The 22,283-nt window shown below is 38.5% G+C and overlaps 1 protein-coding gene across 2 annotated transcripts in view; it reads left to right on the forward strand.

Moving 5' to 3' along the window:
- CHRDL1 (chordin like 1) overlaps positions 1-22,283 on the forward strand; it is a 227,833-nt gene that overhangs the window by 196,933 nt on the left and 8,617 nt on the right. For both annotated transcript variants that reach the window (XM_007531268.3, XM_060183096.1), the window contains 2 exons: positions 12,220-12,388; positions 16,404-16,613. In XM_007531268.3, coding sequence (XP_007531330.1) covers positions 12,220-12,388; positions 16,404-16,613 — 379 coding nt within the window. The remainder of the gene's footprint in view (positions 1-12,219; positions 12,389-16,403; positions 16,614-22,283) is intronic.

Raw genomic sequence — 22,283 nt, forward strand, 5'->3', positions numbered from 1 at the left:
TTAGTTTCCCTTTCAGATCTTCTTAGTCAACTTCTGTTGATGAGTGGGATCATCCCATACTCATCTTTATCTTTCTGACTTAGTTCACTTAACATAATTCCTTCTAGCTCTGTCCAAGATGGGTCAGAGAAAGTGGGTTTATTGTTTTTGATAGCTGCAGAGTATGCCATTGTGTATATATACCACAGCTTTCTCAGCCACTCATCTGTTGTTGGGCAGGTGGGTTGCTTCCAGGTTTTAGCTATTATGAATTGTGCTGCTATGAACATAGGAGTACACACCTCTTTTTGGTTGGGTGTTATGGAGTCCTTGGGGTATAACCCCAGGAGAGGAATTACTGGATCATATGGAATGTCCATGTTTACCCTTCTGACAGTTTTCTAGACTGCTCTTCACAGAGGCTGTACCAATTTACATTCCCACCAGCAATGTAAAAGGGTTCTTCTGTCCCCACATCCTCTCCAGCATTTGTTGCTGCTGTCCTTTTTGATGTATGCCATTCTTACAGGAGTGAGGTGGTATCTTAGTGTTGTCTTAATTTGCATTTCTCTGACAATCAGTGACCTAGAGCAGTTTTTCATAGGTTTGTTAGCCTTTTGGATCTCCTCTGAGGTGAATGTTTTGTTCATTTCCTCTGCCCATTTTTGGATGGGGTCATTTGCTTTTTTGGTGCTAAGTTTGCTGAGCTCTTTATATATTTTTGGTGATTAGTTTCTTTTCTGATGTCTGGCATGTGAAGATCTTCTCCCATTCTGTGAGGGGTCTCTCTGTTTGTTTAATAGTTTCTTTGGATGTGCAGAAGCTTTTCAATTTGATGTAGTCCCATTGGTTTCTTTCTGCTTTAGTCTTCCTTGCAATTGGGTTTGATTCATCAAAGATGTCCTTGAGGTGTACGTGGGAAAGTGTTTTACCAATGTTTTCCTCTAAGTATTTGATTGTTTCTGGTCTGACATCTAGGTCTTTGATCCATTTGGAGTTGATTTTTGTTTCTGGTGAGATAAAGTGGTTCAATTTCATTCTTCTGCCTGTTTCAACCCAGTTTTCCCAGCACCATTTATTGAAGAGAGCCTCCATTTTCCATTTAATCCTTTGGGCCCCCTTATCAAAGATTAGATGCCCATAGGTGTTGGGATTTACTTCTGGGCTTTCAATTCTGTTCCACTGGTCTGTGTGACTATTTTTGTTCCAGTACCATGCTGTTTTGATGATGATGGCTTTATAATATAGTTTAAGGTCTGGGAGTGTGATGCCTCCATTTCTGTTTCTTTTCCTTAAGATGGTCTTGGCAATTCTAGGTGTTTACAGGTTCCAGATAAATGATTGTAGTGTTTGTTCTATTCTCTTAAAGAAGCTTGGTGGAACTTTGATGGGTATTGCATTAAATTTGTATATGGCTCTGGGGAGAATATTCATTTTGATGATATTTATTCTTCCAATCCATGAGCATGGGATATCTTTCCATTTCTTGGTATCAGTTTCTATCTCCTTGAGTAGCGACTCATAGTTTTCAGTATACAAGTCTTTCACTTCTTTGGTCAACTTGATTCCTAGGTATTTGATTGATTTTGCTGAAGCAGTAAATGGGAGTGATTTCTGGATGTCTTCTTCTTCAGATTTAGTGTTTGCATAAAGAAATGCCACTGATTTTTGTACATTGATTTTGTACCCTGATACCTTGCTATATTGCTTAATAACTTCCAGTAATTTTCTACTGGATTCTTTAGGTCTTTCTATGTATACTATCATATCATCTGCAAATAGTGAGAGCTTGACTTCTTCCCTTCCAATCTGTATCCCTTTGATTTATTTCTCTTGCCTTATTGCTATGGCAAGAACTTCCAATACTATGTTGAAGAGTAGCCCTGTCTAGTCCCCGATCTGAGGGGGAATGCTTTCAGCTTCTGTCCATTGAGTATGATGTTGGTTGTAGGTTTGCTATATATACACTCCACTATCCTGAGGAATTTCCCACCTATTCCCATTTTTTGTAGAGTTTTGAGCATGAATGGGTGTTGGATTTTGTCAAAGGCTTTCTCTGCATCTATTGAGATAATCATGTGGTTGTTGGCTTTGCTTTTATTGATGTGGTGAATGACATTGATTGACTTACGGATGTTGAACCAGCCTTGCATTCCTGGGATGAATCCCACTTGGTCATGATGAACAATCTTTTTGATGTGTTGCTGTATCTGGTTGGCCAAGATCTTGTTTAATATTTTGGCATCTATGTTCATCAGAGATATTGGTCTGTGGTTTTCCTTTTTTGTCTGTCCCTATCAGCTTTTGGTATCAGAGTGATGTTGGCTTCATAAAAGGTGGAAGGGAGTATTTCTGTTTCTTCAATCTTATGGAATAGCTTAAGAAGTATGGGTATTAACTGTTTCCTGAAAGTTTTGTAGAATTCGTTTGTGAAGCCATCTGGTCCAGGACTTTTGTTGTTGGGGAGATTCTTAATAACGTTTTCAATTTCTTTGTCTGTGATTGGTGCATTTAGATTTTGTAGTTCTTCTTGGTTCAGTTTTGGAAGTGCATAGGTTTCTAGGTATTGTTCCATTTATTCCAGATTGTGTAGCTTGGTGGCATATAGTTCTTTATAGAAGTTTCGCAGGATTCTCTGGATTTCTGTGGTGTCAGTTGTGATATCTCCTGCATCATTTACAATTATATTAACTTGAGTCTTCTCTCTTTTTTGTTTGGTGAGTATGGCTGGGGTTTGTCAATTTTGTTTAATCTTTCAAAGAACCAACATTTGGCTTCATTCATCTTTTGTATGGTTCTTTTATTTTCAATGATGTTTATTTCTGCTCTAACTTTAGTGATTTCTGTCCTTCTGGTTGCTTTAGAGTTTCTTTGATCCTCTTCCTCTACGTCCTTGAGGTGTGCAGTAAGGTGGTTCATTTGGGCTTCTTCTTGGTGTTTAATATGTGATTGTATGGCTATAAGTTTCCCTTTCAGTACTGCTTTAGCTGTGTCCCAAATATTTTGATAGGTTGTGTCTTCATTTTCATTACTTTCCAGGAACATTTGAATTTCCTGTTTGAGTGAGTCTCTGACCCAGTGGTTCTTAAGGAGCATGTTGTTTAGTTTCCAAATTCTATGTCTTTTAATAATTTTTTGTGTGTTGTTAAATGTTCGTTTTACTCCACTGTGGTCTGAGAAGATACTTGGGATGATTTCAATGCTCTTGAATTTATTGATGCTGTCTTTGTGGCCTAACATGTGGTCTATCCTTGAGTATGTGTTATGTGGATTTGAAAAGAAGGTGTATTCCAGTTTTTTGGGGTGGAGGAGTCTGAAAATGTCCAAGAGGTCTAGTCTGTCAATCTCTTCATTCAATTCACTTGTATCTTTATTGGTTCTCTGCTTTGTTGATCTGTCTAAGTGTGAGAGTGGGGTATTGAAGTCTCCCACTATTATTGTATTACTATTGATGTATTTTTGAAATTCTTTCAGTAGATGCTTAATGTATTTAGAGGGTCCCTCGTTGGGTGCATAGATGTTAATAATTGTTAAGTCTTCTTGGCTGATTGATCCTCTAATCATTATGTAATGTCCTTGCCTATCTTTTATTACTTTATTTAATTTAAAATCTATCGTGTCTGAGATGAGAATGGCTGTTCCTGCCCTTTTTTGTGGACCGTTAGCCTGTATGATAGTTTTCCATCCTTTCACTTTAAGTCTGTGTTTATCTTGTTGTGACAGATGGGATTCTTGCAAGCAGCAAATGGTTGGGTTATGTTTTCTGATCCACTCCCCCACCCTGTGCCTTTTGATGGGTGAGTTTAAGCCATTGACATTTATTGATATTATGGATTTAATGTATTGTAGTGCCATTGTTCTAAAAAACAATTTGTTTACTCTGATATATTGCAAGTATTATAGTGATGTTCTTGTTTATAAGAGGTCTTTTAGTACCTCTTTCAGGGCCGGCTTGGTGATAGTTGCCTCCTTTAACTGTTGTTTGTCTAAGAAGGCTTTCATCCCTCCATCTAGCTTGAATGAAAGTCTAGCAGGATATATTATCCTTGGTTGAAACCCTTTTTCATTCAGTGCTCGATAGATATCTTGCCACTCCCTTCTGGCTTTTAGAGTTTGAGTGGAGAAGTCTGCAGATAATCTTATGGGTTTTCCCTTGTATGTGACTTTTTGTTTCTCTCTTGCAGCCTTTAGGATCCTTTCTTTATCCTTCTTCTCATTGTGACTATGATGTGTCTTGGTGTCTTCAGGTCTGGGTTGATTCTGTTTGGAACTCTGTGGGCCTCTTGAACCTTGATATCCTTTCTGTTATTCAGGTCTGGGAAGTTTTCTTGTATTATTTCCTCTAGAATGTTTGCTTCCCCTTCCTCTCTTTCTTCCTCTGGCAGGCCAATTATACGAATGTTACTTCTTTTGAGATCATCCCATATGTCTCTGTTGTTGTTTTCAGTGTCTCTCAATCTCTTTTTAAGCTCTTTCACCTCTTTCTTAGTTTTCTCTAACTCATCCTCTGTCTGACTAATTCTGTTTTCTGCTTCTGTTAGTCTGCTTTCTCTTGCCTCAGCTTCTTTCTTCATTACAGCTATTTCAGCTTTCAGTTCTCTAATTGCCTCAAGATAATCAGTATTTTCCTTGGGGGTCTCAACTGTTGTTTCCCTAATACTGCCATTCCTTTCCTCCAATGTTGTTTTCATTTCTGTGATTAATAAGTTTATTATTGCTTGCATACTTTTCTTATCTATGGTTACTTCTGACTGATTTGTAGTTTCTTCTGGGCTGCTGTCTTCATTCATTGGAGTAGCAGTTTTATTTGTTTTTAATCTACCCATTTATTTATTTATGTGTTTCTCTTTTTTTATGCTCTGTTGTTCCTCAGTTGTTGTGTCTTGAGTACAAGTAACATCGTACTAAATACCTTTATGACAATTGCACTCACCAACCTCCGGAATTACAGTAGCAAGTGAAGTTAGTATTGAAGTAGTTTAATTATTACCAGTTAGCCAAACAATTTCTCCAGTCCATGAAATAATAGTAACCAAATCCCAGTGAAGAAAGAGAAGAGAAAGAGAGGATAGCAAGAATAGGCAGTTATGCAAATTTACTATCCACTGTATTTTCTAAGGGTAACAAGAGGGAAAAGGGAACTAGAGCAGAGATACACACATAGAGAGTCCACTCTGAGTCAGATTTCTTCCCCAAAGTAATTCACAAATTCAGAAAGGCAAAGAAGAAAGAAGAAGTGTATGACAAGATTTTAAAAAAGAGAGAGAGAGACAAGAGAGATAAGGGAGAAGAGAAGAAAAAGATTTGTAATTAAAGAGCAGTGCAAGGAACTTCCCAAATGTGTATCTGTGAATTAAAAAAAAACACCCTGTTTGGTGGTATGGGGTATCCTGCTAGGAGCTGGTCCCCAGGGACTGCTTATGGGGGGGGGCGGGAAGGATTTATGCTTGAAAACTAAAAGGAAGAAAAAAGAATTTTTTTCCCCTACTCTAATTCTTAACCCAAATTAAGTTATAGTCACCTCCTTGGTGTCACCGCTATGGCCCCTTATTGGCTGGCCTGCTAAAGGCAGAAAATCCTATTGTTTACACGAGATGTGTCCGGAGCTCAGTGGCTAGCAGCTTCTCAGTCCACCATCTTCCGGGAAACCCCCCCCTCCAGACTTTTTTAAAGGATTTCTCGAAAATGAAAACTAGCTCCAAGTCCTTTGATCCAATGAGAGCTATACTCAAGAAGTCTTTGGATCTGCCCTCAGGGTCGCGGTGGTCCCTAGAGACTCCCAAGAGAAAGCCCCTGAGCTAATGTGCTCTCTCCGGGTCCTTTGCCCGCCGCCCAGCAGCGCTTTGCAACCGGCGGAGGAGCCGCCTTCCGGGCGGAGGACAATGCCCGGCGCACTCGCCTTGCCCTGCCCCGCCTGGGAAGTCTGGAGCCCCGCTAGTCCGTGTCACCTTTACTCTAATTCTTAACCCAAATTAAATTATAATCACCTCTTTCGTGTCACCCCTATTGACAGGCCTGCTAAAGGCAGAAAATCCTACCGTTTCCAGAAGAAGTGATCAGAGAACACGCTGTTAGCAGCTTCTCAGTCCGCCATCTTCCCCTCCCTCTCATCATATAATTTTCTAAACTTTGCTTTTTCCAGATGGGTGAAGATAATTGTTTGTAGAATGTAAAATAATACCCTTCTCTCTATGGAGGGAGATAGATGGAATTCTCAGTTTGCAGGTTAATATAGGCCCTAAGAAAACACTTTTTCCATCTAGCTTTTTCTACTTTATTGTGAGATTCATTCCAAATCTTAACAAAGATGATGCCAGTCTCCTTGTTTAGTGCTGTAAATTTCCTTTTTTATTCAACCCCATTTTTTTACTGTGGTAGGAAATGGAGCATAACTACATTAGAGATTGACAATCAGATGCCATTATAGGCAAAACTAAGCTCAGGACCAGGTGGTGGCATACCCGGTTAAGCACACATATGACAAAACTAAATCCTCCATCACTTTAAACTGAATGCCTTAACTCCTAACAGTAAGACCTCTGGTCACCTGAGTATTCTTGCTGTCTTTTAATTAATTAATTAATTAATTCACCTTTTTATTATTTATTTATTAATTCTCTTTGCTTCCCTTGTTTTACTGTTGTAGTTACTGTTGTTGTTGTTACTGATGTCATCATTGTTGGATAGGACAGAGAGAAATGGAGAGAGGAGGGGAAGACGGAGGGGAGAGAAAGAGAGACACCTGCAGACCTGCTTCCCCGTCTGTGGTCTGTGAAGTGACTACCTTGCAGGTGGGAAACCGGGTCTCGAACTGGGATCCTTATGCCGGTCTTTGTGCTTTGCGCCACATGCGCTTAACCCGCTGCACTACTGCCGGACTCCCCATGAATTCATCTTTCTGTCTGACTTGGCTGTGCTTTCCCCAACTCTGTCCATTATTTCTCAGCCTCATAGTTCTTTCTAAATTGCTATTCATAGAGCTAGACCTAATTTGTTACTCTCTGTGGCAAAAGAAGCCAGGTACAGAATATGAGCCTTACCCCTCCTACCCTATGGTTTTGTTAATTAATCCTTTCTTAAATAAAAAAAAAAGAATATGAGCCTTAAAGTAGTTACTGATATTCAAAGCAGTCCATGGCCTATCTTTAAAAACAAATACTAACATCAAGTAGATGAAAATGTTCACATGGTTCCACTTTATTATAAATAAATATTTTCCTCTGTTATAAAATGGTAAATATGGTGGAACATAATTTGGACAATAACTGACATCTGTTGTAATAGAAAAATATGTCCCTGGCACATAGAAAACTAATCAATATGAGTTGAATGAATGGGCATGTAAAATAAAGTGAAATGTATGAATGGAAGAAATTTTTTCATTAATATTAATATACATCAATTTGTCCCAAATCAGAGAGAAGTTCCTTCTTATTTATTTATTTGTTCTTTATGGATAGAGAAACTGAGAGGGAAAGGGAAGATAGAGACAAACAGAGAGAGAAAGAGAGAAAAAGAGGAGGAGGAGGACCTCAGCAATGGTTCACTTCTCATGAAGCTTTCCCCAATGTAGATGGGGACTGAGTTCTTGAACCTGGGTCCTTATGCATTGTAAGATGTATACCCTAAGAGGTGCTCCAACTGTCAACCTCTAGAAATTCTTCAGAATTGTTTTTTGCTGTTGGCCAGTCAAAAAGGCAGAGTGAGCCAGGTGGTGGCACACCTAGTTAAACACATTACAGTGCACAAGGACCCAGGTTCAATCCCTGGTCCCTACCTGCAGGGCGGAAGCTTCAGCAGTGGTGAAGCAGTTATACAGGTGTCTTTGTCTCTCTCTATCTCTTTATCTCCCCCTCTCAATTTCTTTCTCTCTATTCAATAGTAGATAAATAAAAAGATTCAATTTTTAAATAAAAAGTTGTAATTTTTAAAATAATTAAAAGGTAGAAGATTCCCTTCTGAATATACAAACTCATCTTTTTGAAGATTTTATTTATTTGTTAATGAGAAAGATAGGAGGAAAGAGAGAAAAAAACAGCTATCACTCTGGTACATGTGCTGCCAAGGATTGATCTCAGGACCTCATGCTTAAGAATCCAGTGCTTTATCCATTGCACCACATCCTGAACCACCAGACTCATCTTTTTGTAATAGAAGAATAATAGCATCTCTGAAAACACATTTTCCTTTCTGTAGACTGCTTCTTTATAGAATATTCCTATTTACAGTGAAACATCAAAACCTCTGTTTCACAGAAAAAAAATGGTAATGGATTTATTTTACCAAATACGATGAAATCCATCAGTTTACCAAATTTTATGAGGTGCACAAGGATAAATTGGTTCAAATGTGACTCTTGTAAAAACCAGAGACAATTTGATTGATTTTTAGATCATAATTTCACATGAATTGGTCTTTGTGCCACTAGTGTGTGTGTGTATGTGTGTGTGTGTGTGAGAGAGAGAGAGAGAGAGAGAGATATGGAGGGAGAATGCATAGGTGGGGAGTCAACATGAAAGCAAACATAATTTTCTTTTGGAATATAGCCAAACTCTGATTATAACTCCAACTGATTGCTAAAAGTTTTGCCATTAACAAGTGGATAAAAATGTGATAAAACAATAAGAAACAGATAAAAATCTTTGTTACATTCACATTATTAGAACAATGGTTTGAGAAGGAACCCAGATGTTTCTCTCAGAAACAGTCTTAGGCTACTAGAAACTAAGATGAAATGTCCTTATGAGTGAGTAGGTTAGGATATTTAGTTAAGACAGGTTTAAAATTAAACTTTTTCTTGCAATAACCACAGATTAACCAATAATTGTAAGAGATTTGAAGATAAATCACATGGATCCTTTACCATGTTTCCCCAATGGTAGCATGTTGCAAAACTATGAGACATAATCATAGTTATGAAGGCATTTTGGAGACTTTATTTCTGATCTTTTGTAATCTACTTCTGCAAAATAATAGCATGCACATCTTAAGCCTTAGTAATAAGGAAGAGAAACATTTTCTCACTTTCTACTAAGAAAATTCCACAATAGAGGGGATTTTTGTCAGTTCTGCAAGTTTGTAAATCAAACATCAGGATACTGAGCAGACTAAAACAACGCATAAATTTTAACTAAATGGTTTTTGGCCTACTTTGTAATGTGTCCTTTTCACAGCTTGTTTTCAAGATAAGCTCCAATTTTGCTTACAACTTCTTCAAGACATTAATTCTTTGTTCTCCTTTGCTAGAAGATAAACTTTGTTACAAAAGCAAAATAAACCTTAAGAAGCATCATTCATTTTTTAGGGTAGAAATTCTAAAAGTATCACCACTCTTAAATCAAAAACACACACTATAACCACTCAGGTCAAAACAGAAGACCTTTTATGCCAGTAATTCTCCATCTTGACTTCAAACTAGAGACCCTTGGGAAGTATATAAAAATCCTATTCTCAAGTCTCACCCTTGGTGAGTTTCATCTGAATCCTTGGAAGTGCATCCCAGGCATGGATCAGTATTTTTACAGCTCCCTAGCTGAAGTAGAGACCAATGATGTGTGCAACTGTGAACAGGTTAGTCAACCTCAATATCTGGATGAGCTTGCTTTATTCATATGTATGTAGACCACTGAACTTGACCTGAGTTGCTCACTTTCTCCAGTTCTCCCTCCTGCTCACCATCCTTCTTTCCTTCCCCAACTCTCATAATGTTTACAAAACCTCAACCTTCATTGTCACTTTAAATAATATCCCTCTCCTTCCTAGCTTCAAATTCTCTGTCTGAAAAATAAACAGCTTAAGGTAAGTTAAAGCTCTAAGTGAAGTGTTGAATGGTGTCTGATTGTGTCATGATAAAAATTCTTTGTGGTATTGTTTTATCTTGTCTTGAAACATTGTTCTGCCCTTATCAGATGCCCTGGGTCTAAGACCTTGGTTCTGATAAACAACTTTTCATTTTGTGCTCAACTTCATTGATCAGAGAACCTGAAGCTTATCCTGGACAGTGACCTTCCCTCTAAAATTCTAATCTTTTCACCTAAAATGTTACACTGTCTTCTCCATGTTCTGTTGGTAAAATTTTGCCAAAATCCAGAAAGGACAGAACAATCTGTAATGACCTTTGTGGAATGTGAGTGATTGTGGTATAAAAAGACACCTGAAAGGAGTCCGGCAGTAGCTCAGGGGATTAAGCGCACATGGCGCCATACCAAGCACAAGGACCACCAGAAGGATACCGGTTCGAGCCGTGGCTCCCCACCTGCAGGGGGGTAGCTTCACAGTTGGTGAAGCAGGTCTGCAGGTGTCTCCCTTTCTCTCTCCCCTCTGCCTTACCCTCCTCTCTCCATTTCTCTCTGTCCTATCAAACAACGATGACATCAATAACAACAATGATAATAACTATAACAATAATAAAACAACAAGGGCAACAAAAGGGAATAAATAAATATTAAAAATATTTAAAAAAATAAAAAGACACTTGAGCCATAGCGGGAATGAAAAATATTTGCACTGAGAATCACTTTTATGTGAATTATATTAAATTGATGCAAATTCTTGCTTGTGTGAGTTCTTTTAGTAATGCACAAGCTTTAGCTCTGTAGACGCAGGGAATAATTCAGTTCTTCTTCATCCTTCCTTTCTTTCATCAATGCCTCCACCTCCCAGTCCTCCAATAATTCCCAAATCTAAATTTTCAATATGTGTTTCTGTGAAAGATAGTTATTAAAAACATCTTATAGGATGATGGGATTGAAATACTCCAAAACTACTTTCTCAAGACTCCCTACTTTGTCTGTCATGGACTATAAGTCTCTTCCTTTTAATGTCCTCTGAAACATGGAAATGAGCACTGCTTTAGCCCTAGTAATTGTCTGTTAAACATGATATTGTCTGGTTTTAAGCTTTAGGGTTCCTGTCTTCATTCTACTCTTCTCTGACTCCAGTATACCTCAACACCTGAGAGAGGGGTGGATAGTTGAACCGCAGATTCATGTATCTGATCCCTTGCTAAAAAGCCAGTGTTTACATTCTTTGTAGTACAAGACTGTACTATAAGACAAGAGTGATCACAATTGTCATTCACTCATCCAAGTAGTATTTAATGTATATCTTCTAGACACCAGACACTTTTAGGCACTGGAGTTATAGCAGTGAACAAAACAACCCTCCATTATATGAAGCTGACATTCTACTACCTTCTCTCTATAAATGTCTAAGTTATCTGTGCCCTGCTATAAGATCTCAAGCCATTGTTTGCATTTAGAGTGCCAGTACATTTTTTTTTATTTATAAAAAGGAACCATTGACTAAACCATAGGATAAGAGGGGTACAACTCCACACAATTCCCACCACCAGAACTCCGTATCCCATCCCCTCCCTTGATAGCTTTCCTGTTCTTTAACTCTCTGGGAGTATGGACCCGAGGTCATTGTGGGATGCAGAAGATTGAAGGTCTGAGAGTGACAGTACATTTATCTCAACTATACTTGATTCTTCTCTCTGCCTCCTATTTAGTCCACCGTACACATTATGAGGGCTTAGGACTCTGAAACAATGATGATTATTTCCCTACTTTAAAATATATCCCCTAAAGACTGCTATACTCTCACCTATGTAGCCTACCAAATAAAGTCCTTATCCCTTAGTCTGTCATTTAAAGTCCTCTGTGATCTGGCTCCAGCCCACTTTTGGAATGTTATCCTTTCAACTGTTCCCTTTTATGGACTCTGTGTTCTCTGCTACACCTTCTCAACTTGGAAATTGCTGCCTGGAATATTCGTCACCAACTCTGCCTGTAAAAAGTCTACCCACCCTTTATGGCCCATGACAGAAATCCTCCCAACTAGGAACTTTCTTTCTTGTCCTAATTTGCACATTTTATCCTTCCCCTTTGACCTCAGTCACATTCTGCATTGTATTATAGGCTACTACCTTAACTTTTAACCCTAAGTGTAAGATTCTTGGAAGCAGGGAGAACTTAACCTTTGAGCTGTTTTCTCCCTCAAGTATTTGTCTGTGAACCTTGTCTAATCTTCCATAAGAAGAAAGAATAAATCCCAATACATTGCCAGTGCTGTTTTTATTCACATCCCTCTGTGACTGTGACTGTGGGTGGGCATGCAGTTAATATCAGAGCTCTTCACTAAAACTCCTCAAATGATTTCTTATGTATATGTTAAGTCCACCTTTTCCTCCTTTTTTGGTGGGTTTCAGGATCTGAATTTGGCCTTAACATTTTACAGAGACACTCATACCATCGCTCTCATTATGACCCTCCACTAAACCGGCAAGCTGGAGGTCTGCCCCGTTTTCCTGGGGCCAGAAGTCACCGAGGAGCTCTTATGGATTCCCAGCAAGCATCAGGAACCATTGTGCAGATTGTCATAAATAACAAACACAAGCATGGACAAGGTAAGAGAAAGGCTTCTTTTGCACTGCAAGCCTATCAGCGCTCCAACATCTGTTGTATTTTGGAGGGTTGGAGCTGGGAAAGGACCCTTTCTTCTACGCATATCATACATTCATATGTGAAGCATTCACCAGCAAGTCTTACCGTGAGTATAAATAAGTGACTCTAACTTTTAGGACCTCCCAAAATATAGTCCAAAGGGTACAATTACAATGAGGTGTAAAGGCCCTTATTTAGAACAATAGGTAAGAAAGCAGTGAACCTACAGGTACTTCTAGCATTTTTTTTTTAGTTGCCTTTGGGTGTTGTGAGACATCTGAGATAATTCCTTGTGTATTTAACAGAATGAAAAGTGGTTTTTTTGTTTCCACTAGGGCACCCAATAAAGGCACTTAGTGCCAACTGCTTCTGAAGTTTTTCACCATTCCTTATAAATTGCAATGCTCACATGTCTGAGTACCCAGTTTCTCCTTGAATCTTGTTAAGGATACATATCCAAGCCTCCAAACTCAGAGATGAGAAGACTGTCCTTAGAAATGACTAATACAGTGAGAAATCAAGAAACCTCTGGCAGAGCACCAGGAAGCCTAATCAGATTAACAATGACATGCAGCCCACTCAGCTGACCAGCTGGCTGCAGCAGGCACCCACACACATCCAGCCCCAGTCCTTTTTGCACAGGGCTCACTAGCCTTCAGCCCCCAGCAATGAGGATAGGGGGAGGAGAAATTCAACCAAACAATTGACTGCTTCTTTCTTTTCTAGGCATTGTGTCAACCAGCTCTTTGAAGCAAGAACTCAGCTGGCTCCTTTTTATAAAACCACAAACATGTTTTGTTTCCTTTAAAGGAAAAACAAATCAAAGGCAGTTCTCTCAATGGGTTAAAAGTAATAAATTATTAAACCAAATGATTGAATAACATGGGTGAAAAACAATCTGTTACAAAGAACTCCAACTATAAATCTCAACAAAGTTAGTGAAGCCAAAGCTAGTTGATCACATCTGTTACTAGTTAGATGTAAACTTCAGATTACAGATAAAAAAATGAATCGCTTTTGAAACTAACAGGCTTAAGAGAAGAAAATTAAAAATAAAACTCTCAATAAAAATGTTAGTGTATCAGAAGACTTGGAACTATTTACTATTGATCTGGTTTGATTTGAAATTTTTATTTTAAAATTCCAATGCATTTTGACATGAATTTATGAAATGAGAAGGAATTAGGTAGAGATGTAGTTTGATGTTCTATCCTAAATTGCCTACAAATAGATTTCATTTGCTCTGAAAGTATTTCAAAGCTTTTTTAAAAAGTGTGTGTTGGGAAGGGTGGAATTTGAAAATCCTAAACCCATTCATTTCCGTGAGACTCTTCATTTTCAGGGCAACGACTCATCCCTTGACTTTTTCTTTGCTCTACAAGAGCCCCAGCTGACTTTCATTTTTTCATTTGCCCTATTGATTTGGATACAACAGTTGACTCCTGATCTTTATAGTATTGAAGAAGTACTTATCCCTGCCATCATACCCAGTGTCCCAGTGGGATGAGTCAGAATTATCTTGAGTGTTTTTTTTTTTGGAGGGGTGCATTTCCACCTATAGAGAATTGACCTCACTCTATTGAACTTCAAAGTGTAGGCTCTCACTCAGTCTGGATTATTCCCTTAGTTCACATGTTGGGGGGGTGGGAAGGATTTAGCTATAGGGCTAGGAATACTTCTACTCTTCTCCTTAGATTTCCTGCTAAAGATTTTCTTGTACATCTTGATCTTTTGCTAGAATCAAAGAAGTAACAGTAGGATGACACCATTTTGAACTTCAGTGCTGCCTACATTCGAGTAGGTACAGAGTCTGCTTTCTGTACCTACATGATCCCATTGTCTAGAGAAGAGTCACTGTACTGGGTGGTTAGAAAAGAGGTAAAGACAAAAGAGAGAACAGCACATCTGACCTTTCTTGCTGTATGATTCCCTCTTCCTGAGTTTCACAGTTCAAGGGGATTCTATGGTTTAAATTCTTGGGTTCTTCAAAATTTTTTTGCACAGGCTGGCCTCTTTGAGTGCCTAGCAGTTCTTGAAAAGGGGCAACAAAAGGCAGCCCACACTATCCATATTTTCTAATGTGACCCAGTGGGATTAATGAGAAAGAAATAGGCCAATGACTCATACTTCTGAGACCATTGTTCAAATCAGTCAATTACTAGAAACGCCCCAAGTAGCCTTTTCTCCCACCCTTGCCCCACCTTAAGTGATACAACCCACCCTAGAGATGTTGTTGATTGGGATGCTGACAGGTCTCACTGCTTGTAACGAGGTGATGGGAATAATGAGAAACATACCCAGTCCCAGTCATAGCTTGAAATCTCCAGAATATTTCAGCACTCTCAGAAAGGAAGAGAACTCCTCAGTCTTCCTTATTGGCAGCCCTGCACAATCCTTTATCCCAGAGCCTTGCTCCATGCCTTACTGTAGGACCAAGTTTGGGTTGGTTTGCAGTGAAGGATGTTTCTGTAACTGCTTTCTTTCCCTATATGCCCCATGGTCCTTCAGCCCAATGCTAATTCTTAACACAGATCCTCAGAAAACAAGCAATCAGTGATTTCATTTCCACTCAACCAATATGAGACCACCAAAAGAGAGCTGTAGGCCATTGACTATAACTGAATCTATAAAGCCATCCTTTCAGAATTTACCCCAAGCACTATGGGTCTTCCCCCTCTCATTCTTGCCTCAGTAACTTCTTTCTTGTGCCAGAAAGTAAGCCAGAACCATTTTATTCCATATTCATCTGTATTTCAAATATATATTTTCTTAGCATTTGAAATTCTAAATGGATTTGCTTCAGGATCTTGAAAAACTGACCCTTTGGTAAGTGCACGTTTTTTTTTTTTTGTTTGTTTGTTTTGTTTTGTTTTGTTTTTTTGCATTTGGCCTCCCTGAGCAGCAGATGTCTCTGGGAATTTTTCATACTTTGGACCCCATTCTTTTGAGCCATTTGAATCCCCTTATGCAACTGCAGATATCAATACTACAACATACTAGAAGCTCCTTTTTAGATACCCAAGATAGAACTCTGCTCACATTCATTCATTCATACATTCATCCACACCTCCATTTAAAAAATACACATTTACTTTCTAGTAATTGGGCATTTTGTGAGCACTGAAAGGCCACTGTTAAAGAGTCTGAGTGGTTACTGATAATAGAACAATCTCCAGGCTGTTTTCTTTTTTTTTTTTTTTCCTATGTGAACTTGATTGCTTCAGGCTGATTTATTTTTTCTTTTTTTTAAATTTTTTATTTAAGAAAGGATTAATGAACAAAAACATAAGGTAGGAGGGGCACAACTCCACACAATTCCCACCACCCAATCTCCATAACCCACCCCCTCCCATGATAGCTTTCCCATTCTCTAGCCCTCTGGGAGCATGGACCCAGGGTCGTTGAGGGTTGCAGAAGGTAGAAGGTCTGGCTTCTATAATTGCTTCCCCGCTGAACATGGGCGTTGACTGGTTGATCCATACTCCCAGTCTGCCTCTCTCTTTCCCTAGTAAGGTGTGTCTCTGGGGAAGCTGAGCTCCAGGACACATGGGTGGGGTCTTCAATCCAGGGAAGCCTGGCCAGCATCCTGGTGGCATCTGGAACCTGGTGATTGAAAAGAGAGTTAACATACGAAGCCAAACAATTTGTTGAAGAATCATGGATCCCAAACTTGGAATAGTGGAAACGAAGTGTTAGGGAGGTACTCACTGCAAACTCTAGTGTACTACTGCTTTCAGGTATATATTTTGCAGTAGTTTATGGATACGTGTGCACATAAGCTCTCTCTCACAGAAACTGGTGTATATCTAGGTTATGGTGTTTTCTATCATTCTTATTGTCATAAACTGTTCTATATAGGTATCTCCTTGACGTGATGAGGATGTTTACTGTTTTAGGCAGTCCAGAGCTTGATTACTAAACACAGGGATCAAATTAAGCTCCTTGGTCATTAATTTCTAGCCTTTTGTTCTCTTCCAGTGTGTGTTTCTAATGGAAAGACTTATTCTCATGGAGAATCCTGGCACCCAAATCTCCGGGCTTTTGGTATTGTGGAATGTGTGCTGTGTACTTGTAATGTTACCAAGCAAGAGTGTAAGAAAATCCACTGTCCCAATCGATACCCCTGCAAGTATCCTCAAAAAATTGATGGGAAGTGCTGCAAGGTGTGTCCAGGTAAAAAGTCAAAAGGTGTGTTGATTACATGCCCTGCATTTAGTTAACTGTAATCCCCACATCCAAGTTCTTAATGATTGTCAAGCAACATAAATATAAACAGCCTGTCATATAGTTATAATGATAATAACTCTGTGGTCCGGGAAGTGGCGCAGTGGATAAAGCACTGGGTTCTCAAGCATGAGGTCCCTAGTTCAATCCCCGGCAGCAGATGTACCAGAGTGATGTTTGGTTCTTTCTCTCTCTTCTCCTATCTTTCTCATTAATAAATAAATAAAATCTTTTTAAAATGATAATAGTTCTACTGATAATAAACTTCATTTCTTCTGACTTGAAGATCCAGTGAGTTGGTTGTTTGCAAGACATTTATCTTTTGGAAATAAGAAATTTTATTGTGTCTAACTCGTATTTTTTGTTATTATATTAATTAATTAATTAATTTGATAGAGAGGGAATGGGGTGACAGAAGGAAAGACAGAGAGACACCTTCAGTCCTACTTCACCACTCACAAAGCTTTCCCCCTGCAGATGGGGATTGACCAGGAGCTTAAACCCAGGTCCTTTAGCACTGTATCATGTGCACTCAACCAAGTGAGCCACTAACTCTTGTTTTGACATCATATATTCCTAAGTGCCAAACTTTAACCTTGCTTCATAAATAATAGAAAAATTAGGTTGTCATTTCTATAACAGTTGACTCTTAAGAGTATTTATAAGGGCCATGTAGTCATGCATCCAATAGCACATCAATGTTAACATGTGCAAGAACCCAGGTTCAAGTTCTTGGTCCCCACCTATAATGAAGGGGAGCATCACAATAATTGAAACAGTATTATAGGTGTCTCTCTCCAAATCTGTCTTCCCCTCCCTTCTCAATTTCTCTCTGTTGCTATGACAAAGAGAAAAAAGTCAGGAATGACCAGCAGGAGTAGTGGTCTCATAGTGCAGGCAACAAATCCCAATGATAACCCTGATTCAATAATTTAAAATAAGAACAAAAAAGTATGTTTACATTTTTTTTTAACCAGAGCTCTACTCAGCTCTGGCTTCTGGTGGTGCAGGGGATTGAACATGGGACTTTGGAGACTCAGGCATGAGAATCTCTTTGAACAACCATTATGTTATCTACCCCTACCACATCTATTTCTTTTCTGAGAACATTACAAGAGGCACGTAAAGTATAGGAAATGGAGGCAGTGTATCCAATATGCTCCAGGTCTCTTCAATCACATCTATATAGTGAAAAATTCAGAAAATTTGGTCTCCAGTCTCCCTTCCAACACTAAAATTCTATGATATGATTGCTCATTTATTAAAGATGAAACTGAGATAGATCAAGTATAGTGACTTGCCTAGGATCACACAAATGGAAAATAAAACAAGGTCTAGAGCCCAGGTCACTTACAGGCCATTGGATTCTCCAGTCTGGTAGAAAATGATGACTGGGGCCTGGTGGTGGTGCACCTGGTTGAGCGTACATGTTACAGTGTGCACGGACCTGGGTTTAAGCCCCCAGGCCCCACCTGCAGGGGGAAAGTTTCACAAGTGGTGAGTCAGAGCGGCAGGTGTCTCTCTGTCTCTATCCCTCTCTGTCACCCCTTCCCCCTCAACTTCTGGCTGCCTCTATACAAATAAATAAATAAAGATAATTTAAAAAAAGAAAATGATAACTGAAAAAAAAGTGAAATTTGATTAAATGGTGATTACAATACATGAACTAGATAACAAATATAGATTGCTGTGTTGGGATTGAAAGAGTATGGAACCAGTAACCAACCACTGGCTTCCTGTGTGACCCAAAGCAAGTTAGTTGACTCTCAATTTCCTTCTCTGCGAAATAAGAGGATTAGGGTAGATAATTTCTAAGGAGCTTCTAACTCCAATATTCTAGGAGCCAATGGATTAGTAATTTCCATGTACATGAATGTATGATTGTCTTTGCCTTCTTGCAAACTTAAAAAAAACACAAATAAGCCAAATTTTTTAAACCATGAGCAGAAAGACAAATTATCTATTCATTCAATCCAGTCAGTTCCTTACTGAAAGCAGGTATACAAAAACTTAGCCAATACATATGTTTTGGGTATCTGTATGTAGACCAGTGGTTTCCCAAATTATCTGCATATTGAAATGCCCTTGGGGAGCATCTAAAAATACTTGTGTTTCATTTATTTAAAGGGTGATGTGGGTTTTGCAACTCTCAAGAAATATTTCCCATGCAATATGAATGTGTATTTAAGTTTAAGAATCATACTTCTAAACTGAAAGAAGCTTATGGCCTTTCTACTCAAAGTCATTGAGAAGCAATTGCTCTCAAGAACTATTTTAAAATGTATGACCTGATGCTTACATGCTACCAGGACCCACTCATCAGAATCTACATTTTAACATGATCCACCAGGTGATTCAAATGCACACTAAACTTTGAGAAACAATTGTTTATGCCACCGACAAAAATCTTTCTTAATGTAATGACCCTCATCATCCAGAGTAAATGAGTCATAGTATGACGGGATGGTCAGGCACTAACTGACATAGAGTACTAGGGCATTAAAACTGATGAGGAAGTGTACTCATTAGGGGTAGTGAGAGAGAATATTCTGACATAATTGGGCAGGGGACATGAGGGCCATGTGATCATGGTGACCTATTATAATTTTCACTTATAAGCTCACTGGATCTCCCCAACACATTTTAGCATCATTAATTCCACCAGCACAATGTTTTTTTTTTTTTCTACCAGGGGTCTGGTGCCTGTAGTTATGCAATAAATACAACACATTAATAAGCTTAAACCAAACCTAATAGCTTTGTAAACTATCTCAAGATAAGCTAAACTTTACAGTATTTAATATTCTGATTTCAGTCTCAGGCCTTCAGAAAAAATCCAATTTCATTGTGATCTGAGGATTTTATTGATGCAGGGTATTCAAGGAAGTGAAGCAGTCAAAAAAAGTCTAAAAGTAGAATATAAAGATAATGGGTAATTATTTTCTTCTTTTTACTTATCTGTATTTTCTAAATTTTCTGTATCACATGTATTACTTTTAAGATTACAAAAAATAAAAGTCATTACATTAAAAAAAAAAAAAAAAGCAAAAAGCACTGCCATCCAGAACCTCAGTTGGCTATATACTGAAGAGTCTGATTGACTAAACCTGTTTCTCAAAAACAGATGTTCTTTCCTTTTCTTCACTTGGCGCAGATATGTGAATATAAAGGACTATGAGCAACATGGAACAGGATAGTGTCTGTTCCATTTTGCTTACCTGTCTCTCAGTTAAGCCATATGTGAATGTTTACATAATGTATCCTCCTAATAATCATAATACACAACAGTAGTCACTATTAACAGCAGCCAGGGCACCTATTATAAGTTACATCCCCTTTAGGGTGCCAAGACTCATGCAGTTTTTCATGCATTTGACTTGGAAATACTTTTTATGTTCAAGGCACTGTTAGAGGTACTGAGGACAGAGGTGTAAAAAGATCAGAAAAATGCTGCTTCCAACATGATCCTTACATTCTAGTGGGGAAAGAAAATGAGCACAGGGGACCAGATGGTGGCACACCTGGTCAAGTGACACAATACAATATACAAGGACCCAGGTTCAAGCCTCTGATCCCTGCCTGCAGGGGGAAAGCTTCACGGGTGGTGAACCCCCAGTCCTCACCTGCAGGGAGAAAGCTACACAAGTAGTGAAGAAGTGCTGCAAGTGCCTATCTGTCTCTATCCGTAACTGCCCATTTCTCTCAATTTCTGGTTGTCTCTATCAATAAGTAAGTAAAGATAATACAAATAATTTTTCAAAAAGAAAATAGTGTGTGACATAAATGAACAAAGAGTAAAGGAATGAGGAGAAGGAAATGAAGGCACAATAAATAGTAAGTCAGTTATTTTCTTGATAAGGGACTCAGTCAAAAATTTCATTATAACAAATGATTACAGGCTCTTCCAGTAACAAACTAGGCCACAAATAAAGGAAGTGAACTTCACTTCTTTGCTCTGGTGGAGATGAACCTTGCCTTACATTTCAGTGGTCACACAATAGGATGTCATATGATTTCTACTTCCTTGCATTTCCTTAATCCACTTCTCACCCTCACCATACCACCCAAATACATGGAATTCTCATAATAACACACTTCTTTGGATTACAACATAAAAATCCCCTAAGATTTAACAGCTTCCTGTATTAAGATCAAACATCTCCTTCATCAGTCATCACCACTTCCGTTAAAGAGATTATTATTAAAAAAAGAAAGAAAGAAAGAAATGGTTTCTCAATTTCTTACTTTTAATGTGCTCAGGACAGAAGCATTCTCCTGAAAAGTGGGAATGGCCAGGAATGACTTCAGCGTGGCATGCTTTTCCTGGCAGGAAATACAAGTTCCTGACAGGAACACAGAGTGATCAGAAAGCACCTTTAGTTAGAGGGGGTGGTTCAAGGTGAATGTTGCCTAGTAGGAACTAAAGGCACACTTTTTTTATACCTAATGTTTTCAAGTGCCAGTCAGTTGAGTCATTAACTGATTTTTATCATTTATACATACCTTCTGGGGAGTAAATTAAGCTACTGGAAAAGAGGGGATGCTAATACAGGTTTGCTCTTCAAGGTACTGAGGTAAATTTCAGTCCTGTTACAAGTACTATCAATGCCATCAATTTCCTGTGGCAGCTAGAGTCACAAGTAGCATTATACTGGTGGGGAAAAATTAACAAATGCACTTGAGTTTCAACTTTAAAAATGGTAATATTCAATGACCTTCTCCCAGCCCCACCACCCATTTGAAATATGCTAGCATATCCCTTTATTTCCTTTCACTAAAAATGATTGCATCGGGAAATTTCTAAGAACAAAAGGAGGAGGCTTGACCTTAGTTTTATCTACAAACTGAGTAATGCTTTCTAGATAAAAAATGGAATTACTGAAGGAAGATTTTGTTTTTTTCCCATACAGTGCCACAATGGTGGTGGGAGTGGAAACCTTATTTCAGTTAGTAAGAGGCATGCAATACCAATTTTATTGAAAATCCTAGACTGTATCTCATTGGCCAATAATAGTGAGTGTAATTATCATCACAGATGCAAAGCACTCAACACTGAACTATTTTATCAACTCTTCTTATAGATGACTTATGTACATATACAACAATTTCAGAGTATACACAGCTTCTCTTTATATTTCCTGACTTGCATGTAGGCTTGAGACAGCTGAAAGATTCTGATTAGGAAGCCAGCAAATAAATCTTAATTCACAATAACCAACCAGAAGAAACTCTTTTCAGAATGGAGCAGAAGAAAGGAGAGGGTGCAGTTGAATGGAAGCATTAAGGAACTAGTACCATTATGCCTGGGAGCTGAAATCCAACAGTTTGTTTTATACTTTAAATGATCCATAGTTGAGGGATTTGACTTGTGTGTATGTGTGTGTGTGTGTGTGTGTGTGTGTGTGTGTGTCCCAACCATTCATTTGGCATGCATACTTATGATTAGTCTAACATCTTGGTTTTGGCACTGCTGTTGATCCGGTATTATCATTTCCCTTACAAACAAATCAAAGAGCATTCAGAGATGTCAAGCCAAATTGGATATATCCTTTGGGCAAGTATATGCACATAAATGAATATCATAAATGTTTTCTAAGTATGCCTAAGTGATGTCAGGGAAGTTAATCAAGGATC

Source organism: Erinaceus europaeus, chromosome X, assembly GCF_950295315.1.
Source record: "Erinaceus europaeus chromosome X, mEriEur2.1, whole genome shotgun sequence".
NCBI classification, from domain to species: domain Eukaryota; kingdom Metazoa; phylum Chordata; class Mammalia; order Eulipotyphla; family Erinaceidae; genus Erinaceus; species Erinaceus europaeus.